Genomic DNA, 16,848 nt, shown 5'->3' on the forward strand with positions numbered 1-16,848 from the left:
TTTTTAGAGAGGTTTTCGCTATAGGCACGTGCGCTTACCAGAAAGAGAGAGACAGAGAGACAGAAAGCGAGAAATCACCCCCACCAGGGGAGATGGCCATAATGCAATCCCTTCTCCTCCATTCTCCTCTCGGGATTTTGGGCACGCACGTACACGCACCCGGCATGAGTTTAAGCCACCGGGTCCAACACTTGAACTGCGGTCGGCTACATGGGAGTTTAGTGACAGCCATTACGCCAGCTGCTGGTCCCAGACCAAACTGATATTTTAAGAGGTTCTGACTAGCTTATAGTCATGCAGCCAAGTTTGCAGAGCTCCTGACTCCAAACCCTCTGCTCTCCATGTACAAACTGCTCCCACAGCAACCCAGCACCCAAGAACTGTCACCACTCAGCTGCTATGGCCTGCACCTCCTTCTCCAACCGTGTGAGCCTTCAACATTGCCATGGGCAGCCACCCCACTCATTCAAGCCTCTGCCTGGACATGGGTCATCAGTCCCTTCCAGCCCTGATGTGTTGTGTAAGTCTGTCACAACAAGGTGATGTGGGGAAGAGGGCCAGAGGGCACCTTTTTCATAAGGCACTGCCACGTGGGTTAGCGTGGTCCCACGAGCACAGCAGGATTCATCTCCTACTTGCTCGCTAGCCAGGCCCGGATATAGAGGCTCAGTCTGCAGCACCCCATAAGAGAGGTTTTCGCTATAGGCACGTGCGCTTACCAGAAAGAGAGAGACAGAGAGACAGAAAGCGAGAAATCACCCCCACCAGGGGAGATGGCCATAATGCAATCCCTTCTCCTCCATTCTCCTCTCGGGATTTTGGGCACGCACGTACACGCACCCGGCATGAGTTTAAGCCACCGGGTCCAACACTTGAACTGCGGTCGGCTACATGGGAGTTTAGTGACAGCCATTACGCCAGCTGCTGGTCCCAGACCAAACTGATATTTTAAGAGGTTCTGACTAGCTTATAGTCATGCAGCCAAGTTTGCAGAGCTCCTGACTCCAAACCCTCTGCTCTCCATGTACAAACTGCTCCCACAGCAACCCAGCACCCAAGAACTGTCACCACTCAGCTGCTATGGCCTGCACCTCCTTCTCCAACCGTGTGAGCCTTCAACATTGCCATGGGCAGCCACCCCACTCATTCAAGCCTCTGCCTGGACATGGGTCATCAGTCCCTTCCAGCCCTGATGTGTTGTGTAAGTCTGTCACAACAAGGTGATGTGGGGAAGAGGGCCAGAGGGCACCTTTTTCATAAGGCACTGCCACGTGGGTTAGCGTGGTCCCACGAGCACAGCAGGATTCATCTCCTACTTGCTCGCTAGCCAGGCCCGGATATAGAGGCTCAGTCTGCAGCACCCCATAGAGCTGCTCCTGGAGAGCAGAGAGAACCAAATAGATTCTGAGACTCCAGTGAGAATCCAGCACCCCAATATGCACACGACAGTCCCTCCCAAGCCCAATTAAGTTGTCACAGAGTCAGCTACTGTGTGGAATTCCATTCCTACCCTCTGTTCCCCTCACCGTAGACCGAGCTGCCCCAGCCCACCTTCTGTCCCCTGTGGCTGCACCCTCACTCACCGACAAGGTGGGGGTGCCCTCGTCCTCCACAGTGACCACCAGGTGGTAGAAGCTCTGGCGCTCGCGGTCAGGCGGGGCAGGTCGAGTGGCGATCTCGCCGCTGATGCGATCCATGCGAAAGGTCATGTCCTCATTGCCCTCAGTGATGTAGTAGGACAGGATGCTATTGATCCCGATGTCACGGTCGGTAGCTCTCACCTGGACCACAGCAGTCCCCCCGCCCACATTCTGGGAAGAGAGTAGCAAAGTGGTTATTTTGGATTCAAGGCCTTTGGGGCAACATGTAGCACTTACTCCTGGGAGCCCAAGGACTTTCCATGGTGCTCCTGCAAGCTTTGCTCTGCCTTCCTGGAGCAATTATGAGGATGACAAGGAGAAGATGGTGAATATCCCATGGGCACCTGCTACATGCTAGGTCCTACAGTACCTGCATCACCGCCCTCTACAACTCTACCAGTCAGGTACTGGTATCATCCCCATTTATGGATGGTAAAACGTACAGGGAATGACTGTGTGCAAGTCCACCCAGGGAGGCCAGTGGACTGAACCAAGGGACTCTCCCTTATACCATCCCATCTTCATGGACATGCCACCTGGCATGATACCCAAAGATGCCAGGGCTAGTGTTCTCCTAAAGTGGCTCAACTTCAAGACTGGGTAATAAATACATTTTTGAAAAGGCAACTCTTCCAGGGTAAACCTGAGTGTTCCGTTGGGTAAAAGACAGTGTTGCTCATTTCTTCTCTCTTCGTTTCTTCCCGATCACAAAAAGATACTGAGTCTTGGACTTAGGCTAGGTATTAGGGGCATCTGTAAGTATGCATGTTTGAGACCACAGGGCCTGGTGGGCCAGGTAGACATGGAAGCAGGTGCCTCCCCGTTGGCTCTCACCCACTGTCCACCTAGATGTCCAGCTACACGGTGCCAGAGCTGCCCTCACCTCGTTCACACTGACATTGTATCCAAAGGGACTCTCGATCACTGGAGGGTTGTCATTGACGTCCAGGATGGTCACCTGCAGGATGTGGTCCTTCTTCCGTGGAGGGGTACCACAATCGGAAGCCACAACCTGTGAGGAGGTATGGACTAGAGTCAGGGCTAAGGGCAAGGGGAGGATCAGGAACATGGAGTCTACAGGGCTGTCCACTGGCAGGCAGGACTTGGAAGGGCTGAGAGACTCACTGATCCACCCCTGACCTGGGGGTCCTGGCCTCCCTGGGCTCTGCCCACAGCTTTCACCTCTGCCCCTGCTCAAATAGTCATTGTTCAATTCTTGTCTGGCTCAGGAACCTTATTTGGAATCTGAGTACCCACATCTTTACTTCCTGACCTGACCTGACTGTATTTCTGGGGTGTACCATCCTTGACCATGACCCTGGGCCTGCAGCCTGACCCAGAGCTCCTGCCTTTAGCCTCCAAAGCTTCTATTCCCTTCACTCAGATCCAATCTTTCCAGCAACGAGCTGAGTCCAACCACAGGCAGAGCCTGCCTGAAAGCTTCAGTGCTTCCAGATGGCCTCAGGCCTGCAGAGGTGCACTCCTGAGGTCTCCAGGGCGCCCCAGTAAACATGCCAGCCACAGTGGCTCAGAAGTAACGATGGCATTTGTGGCTCCTCACACCTGCACTCTTTTCTCACCCTGGCAGAGGCAGGCCGGGTACGGCCTGTTGTACCAGTGGGGAAAGTGAGGCCTGAACAGAGTAAATAACCTGCCCAAGGTCACACTGCATTTGTGGAAGAGTCAAGACTACCAGTTCTTCCAGGCTTTGTCTCCTGGCTCTCAAGGCAGAGACTGCGACCTCAGCTGCTTCCTCTGGGAATACAGAGATGCCTGTGGGCCAGTCTTTCCTGGCTTGTTCTCACTGTGCTCTTGGTGCTGGGTGTGCAGCCTACCCCATGTTACTTGGTGACAGCAGGAAAGCTGACTGGATGTGCTGATGGAGAGCTCTGTCCTGGGTGGTCACTACTTGCCAGTCCAGGGACTGAGCCAGCTGTCCCCTAAGCCCGAAGGGGGCCAGTCCTTACCTTGAGGATGTAGTGGTCCAGCTCTTCCCTGTCCAGCGGTCTGGCCACAAACACTTCACCAATGGAGTCATTGGTGGTGATGATCTCAAAGGCCCCAGCAATGTTGCCAGAAGCCAGCGAGAAGACCACCTGTTGAGAGGGGTGACAGGAGAGAGGGACAGGGGTGAGGAGGTAGGGAGGAGTGGTCTCAGGCCCAGGGGGCCTGCCCACCAGGCCTTGTTCAGCAAGGTATTGGAGAATAGTCTGTTTAATGCAGATGTGGTTTATGTCCCTTGAAAATGGAGAGGCAGGCCCAACAAGGCAGCTCAGTGCCTGCGGCACATTCCTGGGTCTGTGGGATGTCAGCATATTGGCTGGGGTCAGGAGACTGGGGGGTGGGTCCGCTGGCACTCATGTCTTCCCAAGGTGGAGGGGAAGGCCCACGGATTCCAACAGCTATTCCAACAGTTCTGTCAAAAAGCAACTACTGGATTCCCTCCTCAGCACAGAGAGGAGGCCCAGAAACATGCAACAGCTGGCTGAGGTCACAGCTCATAAATGCCAAATGGACTTGAACCCGCCTACAGCTGCCCCCAAAGCCAACATCCCTCAGCCTCCAGAGGTGTGCAGGCCATCTTCAAAACCTGCAGAAGCAAGCACACAGCTCACAGAGCAGACAAAAGCAGGGTTAATGTCGACGTACTCTATCACTCCCTCCACTTGTGCTCTGGGGTGTCTGAACTTGGGCTGATGGGGACTGCCTCCTGCAGTGGAGCTGGGAGTGGGAGCTGGACGAGTGTGTCCTCCCAGGGACCTGGGGCTGCGTGGGAAGGGTTGGTGTCTAGGCTGGCACATAGGAGCAAGGTGCCATGTGGTTTGTGGCTATGGGTATGGAGCCACCCGGAAGAGTTAACCCTTCTGCTGCCACCTGGCTGTGGGGGCTGGTCCGTAGCTGGCTTTTGGACTGGGCCTATTTGACCCAAATAGGGCCACTGGCATGCACAGCTCTAAGAGGCAGTATTGCCTGTCTCCCTGACCACAGATGTGGTGAGTGCAGGGGCCTCCGCTCCTGCCTGGGGCGGGATGGCATCAATGGCTGTGGAGACCCCAGTGGTGGGCTAGATCTTAGTTATCTCACTCGGTGCCCACCTGCCCGTTGCTGCCAGCATCGGGGTCCTGAGCCTTGACGGTGGCCACTCGCTGGCCCACGGGGCAGTCCTCGGGCACACTGACCGCTGAGTCAGAGGTGAAATCAAACCGAGGGCTGTTGTCATTCTCGTCCAGCACAGTGATGTAGACCTGAGGGGTAAACGTCATCAGAGACCCACCGCCCCTTTGCCCTCCCTGGCCCCAAACTCCGGGGCCCTGGTGTGGGTCAGTTCTGGTACATCAGCAAGCTTTTGGAGCCCACCAGGGTCAATCCTGACTTTACAAAGGAGACTCCAAGCCCATTTTTCCTAGCAGTTTGGCGAGGGCGGGGTGGTACTACACACACTCCATGCTGGGACCCAGGAGGACAGAAGCTCACAGAGCTGGTGGTGATAGGAGAAGTGGAAAGCAGGGCCCTGGCTAAAGGGGAAGGAGACTAGGAGTGCCAGCCTGGAGTCAGCATCACTTCCTGTTCTTCAACAGAAGCAAGGAATCCCAATTTTTAAGTGAAATTAGCTGATGAGTAATACAAATTGAAAAATACTGTTTCAGCCAGCTAAAATATATCTGGTGGCCAGATGTTGCTTGAAGGTCTCCTTGTTTGCAACCTCTGGATAAAATGGAAGGGTAGAAGGCCCAGAGCATAAAGGGTCCGTACGGGGGCTTGGTGGTCTGGGTGGGGAGAGGGACAGGTGGGACAGGGAAGCGAATCTCCATGGTCAGATAGAACCAAGCACATGCAGATTCCATGCCAACCGCACACTGTCCTGTGTCCCTATCTCGGGCTTCTTGTGGAGGGCACCTAGTGAGCCGGGAGAAAAGGCCGCTGTGGGCGAGGCCACAGGCCATAGAGGCTGGGACCACGGGTGCTGTTATGCTCACTGAGGGGCTTGCGGAGGCTCAGGCTTTACGAATCTCAGGGCAGGCCTCCTCCCACTGCCCCACCCCAGGCCAGACACCACTCTCTGCTCCCTGGACTTCCTGGACGCCTGCCTTGTCAGTCTGCACAGGGCCAGCTGCTGAGCCTGACCACACTGTAGAGGAAATTCCGTTTCATCCTCTCCCCCAATCGGGTTTTACTTCCTGGTTCCGGCCATGCTCCCACATCATTAGGCAGCTGTCAGACCTGAAGGGGAACAAGTCCAGGCTTCCCAGCAGGACCAACCCCACCATCTACCCGCTGTGCAATTTGGGAAAAGTTGCTCAACCGCTCTGATTTTCCATTTTCTCAGTGGAAAATATGAACGAGAACACCAACTGCACCGGGATACTGGGGGGAATAACTGCAAACAGAAAGCTCGGGGGTATGCAATACTTCCTGCCTGGCAGAAACCTCACTCCATGAATTTTGGTCAAGGAGTTCCTCAAAGTTCCTGCGCCTCAGTCTTCTCATCTGTGAGATGGGAAAACCTACGCTTGCCAGGCACTTGACAAATAAGGGCCCTACTTAACTCTTCTGAGTTTTGGGTCAGCCAGGAAGCCCAGGAGCCTCAGCTGGGAGCTGCAGAACACAGGCATCTGCCTACCATCTGCCACCCTAGGACTCTGCTCACTGGGTGCCCTCTGGGACCCCAGGGGGACAGTTCTCACAGTTCTCAGGAGAGAATCTGCAGATAAGCCATCTGACCTCTCCTCAATGCCCTCCCTCTGGTGGAGACCTTGTTCCTCACACCACGAGGCCTTTGCTCATGCTATTTCCTCTGCTCTTCCTTCTCGGCTATGTTAACGCCTATGCATTCTGCAAACCTCAGCTGTGTCACTTCCTCAGGGAAGCCCATCTCGATTTTGCTGACATCTTGTTATAGGCTCTCCTGGGGTCTACGTTTTTTGGTGTGATAATCTGACATCATGGTCCACATCTTCCTCCCCCATTCAAAGGTCTGAGGGTGTTAATCTAGACCTTTTATGGCAGAGCCACCACGCCCCCCCTTCCCCAGTCTGCCCCTTCCTGCCTGCCTCCCCACCCCTCTAGGGGCTGCAAAGGCTGCTGGGGACAGGGAGGAGTCAGGTGGAGGTGAGCTGTGGTTTGGGTTCCGGCCTGCTAGCAGAGGAAATGGTGCCACCTTTAAAGGGCCCCTCACATTGCCTCCACCCTAACACCTCAAACGGTGTTTGGGACTCACAGGGCTGGTATATCTGGGGCAGCAACTCTGGGAGCCTCTGAGAGGAAGCCAGGCCCTGTTTCTTGAAAGAGGAGGAGTGACTGTGGAAATAGAGGCCTGAGCAGGAGTGTGCACTCCGAAGCCCTCACCACGCGGAGGAAGCAGCTGCCTGGACCAGAGGGGCACAGGCAGCCTCCGGGGCATCCCCGCCGCCACAGATACCCATCAGGTTCCCCTTGGCCTCAACTCCCAGACTCCTCGTGACAACCGAGGGGTAAGGGACAAATGGGTGCATTTCATGGATGAAGGTACTGAGGTTCAGTGAGAGCCCTCCTTAACCTGAGTCTCTGACTCTTCGCTGGGAAGTCAGGAGGCTGGGCTGGGAGCTGCAGGACATGGGCACTTGTCCACCGTTAGCTGTCCTAGGGCTCTGATCTCTGGGACCTCTGGGGACCGAGGGAACTGTGTGGTTCATTGCTGCTTGTGGCTCATTCGCCACTGGGCTGGTCCCTTGGACAGAGGGGCCACGACCAAGGCCAGTGGAGCCAGGCGTTTCTGGGAGTTGGGGGGCTGAGGACCCAGGCAGCTGTGGTTGGCTCTCAGCCTGGATGCTGGGTTGGCTTCTACCCCTAGACTAATGTGAAAGGGACCCAGTGGGGAGTGGCAAAGTGGCTGTAACCAAAGCTGAGGAGGAGTTGACATTCCAGGTGGGCTCCAGATGGCACCTGACCTGACTGGACAGGGCTGAGGCCCATCAACTGCTAAGTGTCTGGATGATTGTCACTCTGAGGGACCCCCCTGGGGCCCGTTCCTATTCCAAGCCCTGGCCTGATCTCCCCTGTCTTCTTCTCCCTTTCAAACCGGCCTCCCCGCCTAGAAACCCTGTCTGCCATCTGGGAGCTGAGCGCCCCCCTCCCCCTGCCCCATTTCTCTCAGCACTGTCTGCCCTGCCTTTACCAGAGACTGGCCAAGGGTGGCAGGCTTCTCTGCCCTTCTCAACACTCCCCAGTTCCAGGCACTGTGCACCTCATGTCACATGTTTGTTATACCAACCTTCAAGAGAGGGAGGGGTGTCCTTTACCGACGTGGCCGTCACTGGGACAGAACAATAAGCCTACAGTACCCTCCTCTAGGACTCGCTCACAGAGGGCTTCCTTCCTATGATCCCCTGCCACCTTTGTCGCTACTTCTAAGGAAGGCAGGCCTGTGGGTATGACCCCCATTTTACACTCAAGGAAGGGAAACAGGTTAAGCAGCTTCCTGTGTCACACAGCCAATGTGGAGCAGACCTGGGATGAGGGCTCGGTGCCCTCCATTGTATGTTCCAGTTCATCCTTTGTTACTGCACCCCATACCCCAAGACTCCTCAGGGACTGAGGAGGACACAGAGGGCAGAGCTGGAGGCAGGGGACATGTCCAAGAGGGACCTGACTCCAGGTGGGAGAGTGAATGTGCGGGGAGGTGGCGAGCGTCTGAGTGAAGACCTGCTGCAGGCCCGTTCGTGTGGTCTCTCTCTGGGTAGGTGGGAAGGTCCAGTACCATGCAGGGCTGAGTCAGCACCAGCTATGGCCAACAGTCCCGGAGCCCTGGTCCACAGGTGACTCACCTTCTGCAGGCAGCATCGGCAGGGAAAGGGCAAGGAGAGAAAAGGCAAAGACCCGGTGGTTAGCAGTCTGTGGCTCCAGCAGGCCCCATCCCCCACAGTACTCTGTCGGGGATGCCACCCTTCCAACTAGCTGAAGTCTCACCCCTGGCCTGGGCTGCCTGCGAAGGTGTGGCAGGGCTAGCCCCAGCAAGGTCCTGGGGTCTCGTGACCTCTGCCCACTGCCTGGCCCACAGGTGGGGTAGCTGCTAAAGATGTGGGTTTGGAAATGTCCTGAGAGCTGATGGGCTGCATCTGTGGGGCTCTCACCAGGGACCCACTCACCACAGTGGAGTCCACCTTGGGACCCCCGTCGTCTGCCACCACTGTCAAAGTGTAGAAGTCGCCTTTCTCTCGGTCCACCTGGCCCTTGACCGTGATCACACCCTGCAGGGAGAAGGCCACATGGGCCAATGACAACATCACACCCATGAGGCAGACCCCACCCTGCCTCTTCTCCACCCCCAGTTGTCCCATGCGCCAGGCAAACCAGACTCTGCCCACACTCCCAACCTCCACGTCATTCCCTCTGCTGGTATAACTTCCTCACGGAGCTGACAGTCGAAATCCTCCTTTACTCTCGAATCATATGCGACCTCCTCTATGAAGGCTCCTAGCTCCTCCAGCCAGGTACGATGGCTCTCCCACCAGGGCTCCTATTTGGGTTCTCTCTTATACATCTATCGTGGCTCTTTTCACATCTTTCCTGTGCATCCTTAACTATGCCCACTTCCATTCCTGGCCTGAGAAGTCTCCAAGGCCAGGAGGGATCTCATTCATTTTCATGTTCCCAGTGTCCCCCGGAACAAGGCCTGGCACATGAAGTGATCCTTAGCTGTCTGTTTTCAAAGAAGGGATTCTGATAAGAGACACGAGAAACAAAGACGGAGGAGTGGATAAGAGAGAGTTGCACAGTCACCTAGCTTAGAGGAGCTACTGCAGGGACCAGGCGATGGCACAGTAGCGATGCAGCTGGACTCTTTTGTGTCCTGGGACCTCCCTCTGAAAGCCAGGTGTCTGTAAACATGATCCACCATGACTGAGGTAGCCATGATCCACAGTGGATCCTGACATGAAGACCCTGTTAGGGGTGCATGTCCCTCTCTCTCTTTCATGGAAGAAATAAATATATAAACTTGACCAGCTCTGAGGCCTAGTGGTAAAGGGGGCCAGCCTTGTGGCCTAGTGGTTAAGGCCTAGTGTGTGCATGCCTGCCTGAAGTCCCAGCAGAATAGAGGCGTGGAGGAGCAAGGATTTCAGGATGGCCCTGTCCCATTGGAAGGTGTTTTCATCCTCTTCCTTTCTCTGTCTCTCTTTGGTGAACGCATATGCCTTCCAGCAGATTTTAAAAAAATAACCAGAAATAGCTATTGCGATGAAGCACACAATTTACTAGGAGTTCTCAGAAAGTTCATAGAAAAAAGTATTATGAAAAAACTATACGTAGATTCCACTTATTAGGGGAAAAGCCTCAAAGGAAATTCACTAAATGCTTTGAGAAGTTAGACTGGCAGAAGAAGAATGACATTTTCTTTTTTTCTTCACAATTGTCTGACAACTTTGGACACACATATTTTAAACTGAAAAATATGTATAAGATAGAAAAAAAACAAAAAGTAGCAATGTATTAAAGTAATCTCTAGACTTCAAAAAAAACTATACATAGATTTAAAAATTTTTCTGCATGCTTAATTCTGTATTCCATGAATTTTTTGAAAGTCCCATCATCTATCTGAGCTTCCTACCAGCCAACATAAAACAGGAAACAGGATGACCTGTATAGCTTTCTGTGATACTGTGATATAAGAAATACATATTTAAACTCTGTCCCTAGTTCCTGGAACAGAGTTCCTGAAAACCTTGGCATTTTCTGAGCAGTAAAGGAGTCAGGAACATCTTTTGTTCTAATATTTGCCTTCAGCCCAGTTGCTGACACAGAGCTCCTAATCCCTTGGAATTTCCTGGGTGACAGGAGTGTCTTTTGTTCTAAGGAGGTGGGCTCTTGGGGAAAGACCAAACTGGGATTAGAAACTCGAACTTCCAGTCCCACGTGCCCATGCTCCAGGGAGGGAAGAGGCCCTAGATGTTGAGTTAATAATTGATCATGCCGATGGGATGATTTAGGGTGGTGATAAAAATCTCCTAATGGTGGGGCCTGGAGAGTTTCCAGAGTGCTGAACACATGCAAGTTCCTGGAGAGTGGCACCCCTGGAGTGGGTGTGGCAGCTCTGTGCCCCTCCCCAAACCTTGCCCTGAGCGTTTCTTTATCTGGTCCGGACCCTTTAAGGAGTCCTTTCCATGGGGGAGGGCTGTGGGAACATCTGATTGACAGCCAGTCATTCAGACAGGCGGGAAAATTACCCTGGGGCCTGCACTTGGCATCTGAAATGGGGGCAGCGCTGTGGGACCAAGGCCTGCACCTGCGGGGTCTGACACCAGCTCCAGGGAGACAGCGGCAGGACTGAGTTAACTTGTAAGACACCCAGCTGGCATCTGCTGGAGAAATGTGGGATTGCGACTGCAACGCCAGCTGCAACGCCAGGCACAGATGCTCTGAACTGAGTTGACTTCCGGGATTCCGAGCTGGTGTCCCGAGAGTTGCAGAACTGGTTGTTGGTGCAGAGAAAATCTCCACGTGTGTTTTGGTGACTGGAGGAGAAATATTCTGTATGGATGTAGAATATGGATGTAGAAGGGAAAGCAGTGGTGTTTCCCACTGTGCCCTTCACTGCCTAGTGACAAGGATACCAGGTTGCCTCGGTATAAACTTTATCTTAACCCTCCATATGAAAGGGATGTACGTGGCGACGGCTATCTCAAGGACACTATATGACAAAGAGGAGCCCTGTGCATGTAGACGCTCGATAAATGTTGGTTAGACTCAGAGGAATGGTGCTCCCTACCCCAGGGCAGCCCTCGCCGTGGTCCCCAGCGTCTTACCGTGAGCGCGTCTATCTTGAAGAGGGCTTTGGCCTGGGCGCTGGTGTAGGCGTCAAAGCGGTAAGTGATCTGGTTGAGGTTGTCAATGGAGTAGGCCTGCACCCGCACAATCTCGGTGCCCAGGGCCAGGTTCTCCAAGATGGCAGCCTCGTAGGAGGCGTTGGAGAACTGCACGGCCTCATCCAGCTCGTTGAGCAGAGTGACGTAGACGCTGCAGAAGCCCTGGTTGAACGGGGGGGCCTGGTCGGTGGCAGACACGTTCATCAGGTAGCTGGTCTTGGTCTCGTAGTCCAGGTAATCCACGGTGATGATGAGCCCCGTGCTCTCGTCAATCTCGAACTTCCCCTCCGCGCCTGACAGGATGCGGTAGTTCACCAGACCACCGTCCCCTGTGAGAGGACATGGACGCTGTGCAGCTCCCGAGAGGGAGAAGCCTGCCCTGTGACATAGCCAGTGCTGTCACTGAGGGGCGAGGTGAGGGACTTTGGCTGGCTCCCCCACATGCACTGCTCCACCTCTGTGGGTCAGAGCATCCCAAGAGATGTGGCAGAGGATGCATCAAGGTCAGAAGATAGCAAGGCCTACCCCCGTGTTGGCCCCCTTCTCTGGGCTTCACCTTGGCATAAGAGATATGCCAGTGGTGTGGACAGGTTGTTCTGGGAGTGGCTTAATGGGGGAGCCTGAGGCATTCAAGGATGATGAGGCCCCATGGGAGTGGGATGGGTGAGCTGGGAGGGTCACTGAGCAATGGCGTCCCCGCTGGCCTCACCGGTGTCTCTGTCTGTGGCTCGGACGACAATGACCGATGTGCCGATGCCCGCTGTCTCACGCAGGCCCAAGCGGCTGTACTGCTGCTGTGTGAACACCGGGGCCTCGTCATTGACATCCTCCACGTATACAATCACCTGCAGGGGCCACGCCAGGGTGTAAGGTCAGGTGTGGAGGCCGGAAGTCAAGAGTTTGGCCCTCTGTGGCCTGTTTGTGTGGGCACTGCTCTCCTTGGCTGGTGGGGAGCTCCCTCTGGAGGGCCTGGGGCTGTCATCTTGGGCCCTGTGTCTTTCTGCCTTGCCCAGTACCCAGCTGGTGGCAGGTGCGTGAACATTATTTGTTCAGGAAGGAACCTTGTCTTCCTCTTGGCTCTGCTACTAACCCTGTGGGAACCTGCAACTAATTAGTGACTCTTCTGAGCCATCGAGTTTCCCAGCTATAAAATGGTAATATTAATATAATAATTCATACTCCATGCCACTCCTAAGGTTGTTAGGAAGACAAAATGGGCCAGGGCCCACAAAAGTGCTTGAAGAGGTTCAAAGTGAGCCCATTCAAACATCAAAATATACAGAGGAGAACAGACATAAAAATTTAATGGCAGTTGTGGAGAAGGATGTCAGCGCCCAGACCCCTTTACAATTGGCATGCACCTTCTTGGGGCCAGCGGCCAGTACCTGCGGCTCTTGGCAGAAGGCTAACCCCATCCCACCCCGCTGCACAAAGCCTGCTGAAAACTGACACCCAGACAGCAGAAGGGCCTGGGAATTTCCGTTCCCTGGGGCAGCTCTTAGCCATAACAGATGGGCAAGGAGTACAAATACTCCAGCTTCCTTGGTCCTGTTGGGGCAATAAGAGTTCGTTCGTTCTCTCTCTCTCTCTCTCTCTCTCTCTCTCTCTCTCTCTCCCTGAAGGACTGAGGCAGGCACAGTACTCTTTGTGTTGCTTTGCTGGCTGATTTTCCTGGGGACACTTTCTTTCTTTCTTTCTTTTTTAAAGAGAGGATTTTGCTATAGGGTGTTTGCATTCTCTGGAAAGTCAGAAATAGACAGGCAAGAAATCACCCCCCAGGAGATGGCCATGCTACAATCCCTTCTTCTCCATTCTCCTCTCTAGATTTTGGGCACACACACACATGTGCCAGGTGTGAGTTTAAGCTACCGGGTCTAGGACTCGAAGTGTGGTTGATTATGTGGGAGTCCAGTGACACAACCATTATGGCGTCTGCTGGTCCGCCTCCTCTTCCTCCTCCTCCTTCCTTTTAAAGAGAGATGTTTGCTACAGGGAGTGTGTGCTTATCGGAGAGACAGAGAGACAGAAAGTCAGAAGTCACCCCCTAGGGGGGATGGCCATGCCACAATCCCTTCTTCTCCATTCTCCTCTCAGGATTTCAGGCACACACATGCACGCGTCTGGCATGAGGTTTAAGCCGCCGAGTCCGGGACTCAAACTGCAGTTGACCATGTGGGGAGTCCAGTGATGTAACCATTACACCATCTGCTGATCCCCCTGGGGATACTACTAATTACTTCCACATCAATTCTTGTCTCAGGGCTTGCTTTAAGGAGTCCCAAAGACAGTGGCTACTTCTGAATTGTAGGACTGTGTTCTTTGCTTTATGCTGGGGCTGCACTAGCCCAAAACAGGAGGGCACCCAGGGAGCAACTGAGGCAGGGCCGATGGTGTATGGCACAAGCTGCATGGGGCGGCACCAGCACCAACAGAGGGGCCGAGGCAGACAACCTCAGAGAGTGTCCCTTTGGCCTCTCCCATGACCACAGGAGCCCACTCAGGCCTGGGAGGATGGGGAGTGAGCACCACAAAGAGGGCTGTTGCTGTCCAGGGACCCCACCCAAGCTGACGTCAGTCACTGTGGCCTGAAGGGGGCCCCACAAAGGGCAGGCCCTGGTGTCTCTTCCAGGCTGAGGAGAACATGGGAATTCTCTGGACAGACGTGAAGGGGCTCTGGTTGGGATAAGCAGAAAATGGCAGCTGACTACTGGGTGTCTCCACCAGGGAGGACAGGCACATAGAGCTTTCTCCACACCTCGGCTCTCAGGGTTCCCGCAGCCTGTTGTGTCATCAGAATTTTCATTTCCAGAACCCACTATGCAAACTACAGTGCCCACTGTAGAGCACAGCTGTTCACAGCTGGAACCGTCTCATTTGGCTTCACCAGAACTTGGCTGGGAAGAGCCTGGGCGGGGTGTGTGTGTGTGCATATGTGTGAGGGAGTGGGGTGAGGGGAGGAATTTGCACGGATGAATTTCGGGAACGATCTCTCTATAAACAGAAACCAACCATCCGTCCTTCAAAACTGTGAGCCTTCCCCTTCCTGAGTCTGCTTATCCAAATGACCTTGACTTCAAGAGTGGTAGGGCAAAACAGGGGCAGCCTGACAGTATGATTAGAGAAAGGAAGAGCAGGGAGGCAGCCTGGAATCTGGGGTGGCCTGTCCTCCAGGGGTCTGGCTGTAGGCCATCGCCTTGCTGGTTTCGGCCTTGTTTTCAGCAGCAGACAGGAGGCGAGACAGCATGTGGTTTGCAAGACCGAGAGACACAGATGTACAGGAAGCACAGAGGTCTGCCCAGCTCTCGCTGAGCAGGACGGAGCTACTGGGCTCCCAGAGAACCAGACCCGTTTCCTGGCCTCTGGACCTCCTCAGGGCTGGGAGAGATGTGTGCCTGCGTATGGGCACATCTGCTCCCTGAGACGCCCGGTCTCCATGAGACCTGTCTCTCTCCATGCCCCTTGGCCCCTCATCTGGGCTGTCCCTGGACTCAAGCAGAGACCGTGGATAGTCCTGCAAGCTGTCCCTCCTGCGGCTGGGAAAGTGAGCCCAGGGTGAGGTCAAATCCCCACACTGTCCAGCTTTCCCAGGTCTCAGGGGCATGGAGGCTTGCACTTCCGACTGTGCCCTGAAGAGCCCAGTGAAGAGCACGGTGCAGCGGTGCAGAGAACAGACTTGAGCTGATTGCCTGGGCGTGAAGCCCAGCTCTGCCCTTACCACTGCGGACCCTACGCAAGCCAGCCAATTCCTCTTTGCCTCGGTCTCCTCATCTGTAAAACAGACGTACTAATAGTGCCTACCTCGTGGGGCCGGCATGAGGTTAAAATGAGTTGAAGTACAGGAGGCTCTTAGGAAACTGCCTGGCGCAGCACTCTGAGGTTAATTACTCCTCAGGGCTCCTAGGAGAGGGGCAAGATGGGGAGTGAGGCAGGTATGGCTCTGGGTGCCCCAGCCCTGCTCTGGTTGGCCCAGCCTGCCTTTGATCTGTTTGACGCAGTGCTCTGGCAGGCTGCGTACCATCTTGCTTAAAAATAAAGTTTGTGGCTGCAAAGGTCTGCAGCCCCAATGATGAGGCATTGCCATCACAGGTCCCAGAGGAGGATGCTCACCTCTGGGGGGATGGGGAGACAGACAAGGAGGGCTGTGACTGGAGGTCTGAAGCCCCGGGACCTCACCCAAGCCTTGCCGATGGCAGTAGGCTCCCTTAGAATGTGTGGCCTGAAGAGGTCCCTACAACGGGCAGGCTCCGGTGCAGTGCGACGGGCATGTGAATAAGCGGTTTGCAGTCGTACAGGGGAACGTGGCTGTGGGGGACTGCTGAGTGCACCTTTGGGTAACTGCCTGGCCCGGAGATCCCAGAGGACCTGGCCCCTCAGCCATCTCCACAGGGCAAAGCTCACTCAGAGGGGAGCTAAGCACCCAGGCTTGTCTCCCTGTCTGCCTGGGGCAAAGGTGCCGGGGCATCAGAGGTATTGGGCAAAGGCTGAGTCACACCCCGCCCCAGCACAGCTCCTGTGTGAGGGAGCCTCCAGGTAGGCTTCTGTTCATTGTTTCCAGCTGCGGGGAGCAGCGGGGCGGAGATGGGCTGATAAGACGTGCAGAGGCTGCCCGGCTCAGTTCTGGGTAGATGTAAATGTCCCTGCCTGCTCTCCACCTGCATTTTCCCATCTCCCTCCCACTCATGACGTCTGGGGTCTGACTCACTTCCCACTGGTTTAGGGGAAGGGGCTGTGAGCTGCTGGGGGGGGAAGGGGGGACTGAGAAGTCATCTCAGTTACCCCCGTGCTGCTGGCCAGGATGTGCATACACCAGCCCAGCTACAGGAATGTTTGTGGGTGTTTTTGACTGTTCACAAAAATGAGGGCTGATTTGATTTCAGCTGCACAGGTGAGAGTAGGCAAAAAGCCTACATTCGATGGGCCAGATGGGAGTGGTGACTGGCACGTTTTAGGGACATTTTCAATGGGTAGAGCACCGAACTTAGAAGGCATGGGTTTAAGTCTTGGTTTTATCGCTAGCAATTCTTCTATGCCTCAGTGTTCTTATCTGAGAATGAGGTTGGCATCTCCATCACAAAGGTCATCTCTGAGATTTCCTTGGCTTATCTCAGACACTTGTGTGGACATGGGGTTAGTGTGGTGAGGACAGACATCAATGAGTATCACTGACCTCCTTCTATGGCTGGAGAAACCGAGACCCAGAGCAAAGTAACAAGTCCAAGATCCCAGGCTGGGTCCTCACACTAAACTCCCAACCCCAGATGGTGTTCAGCACCTAAACCAGTGGCTGCCCTGCCCCATCAGACCCCAGCTGGTGGCCACCTCTGGTATGGCTACGGCCCTGGCTCCACACAGCACCCGCCCCCCCCCCC

The 16,848-nt window shown here is 54.6% G+C and overlaps 2 protein-coding genes across 6 annotated transcripts in view; one reads left to right on the top strand and one right to left on the bottom strand.

Annotated features, from left to right (window-relative positions):
- The window catches only part of CDH23 (cadherin related 23), a 410,231-nt gene that overhangs the window by 78,658 nt on the left and 314,725 nt on the right, over positions 1-16,848 (bottom strand). For all 4 annotated transcript variants that reach the window (XR_003548152.1, XM_006170102.1, XM_027768917.1 and 1 more), the window contains exons 30-37: positions 12,189-12,324; positions 11,420-11,808; positions 8,765-8,866; positions 8,444-8,446; positions 4,736-4,885; positions 3,608-3,736; positions 2,524-2,652; positions 1,584-1,811 (exon numbers count right to left, since the gene is read on the bottom strand). Coding sequence is in view for 3 of the 4 variants with exons in the window: in XM_006170102.1 (XP_006170164.1) it covers positions 1,584-1,811; positions 2,524-2,652; positions 3,608-3,736; positions 4,736-4,885; positions 8,444-8,446; positions 8,765-8,866; positions 11,420-11,808; positions 12,189-12,324 (1,266 nt within the window). In the remaining variant the exon portion in view is untranslated. The remainder of the gene's footprint in view (positions 1-1,583; positions 1,812-2,523; positions 2,653-3,607; positions 3,737-4,735; positions 4,886-8,443; positions 8,447-8,764; positions 8,867-11,419; positions 11,809-12,188; positions 12,325-16,848) is intronic.
- Positions 6,756-16,848, top strand: part of CUNH10orf105 (chromosome unknown C10orf105 homolog) — a 22,837-nt gene continuing 12,744 nt past the window's right edge. Inside the window, exon 1 of one of the 2 annotated variants that reach the window (XM_027768919.1) lies at positions 6,756-7,145. In XM_027768919.1, the coding sequence (XP_027624720.1) occupies positions 7,136-7,145 (10 nt within the window). In that variant the 5' untranslated portion in view covers positions 6,756-7,135. The remainder of the gene's footprint in view (positions 7,146-16,848) is intronic. The other variant, XM_014584851.2, reaches the window with a different exon arrangement.

The sequence above is a fragment of the Tupaia chinensis genome, unplaced genomic scaffold, assembly GCF_000334495.1.
Source record: "Tupaia chinensis unplaced genomic scaffold, TupChi_1.0 Scaffold148012_1, whole genome shotgun sequence".
In the NCBI taxonomy this organism is placed as follows: domain Eukaryota; kingdom Metazoa; phylum Chordata; class Mammalia; order Scandentia; family Tupaiidae; genus Tupaia; species Tupaia belangeri.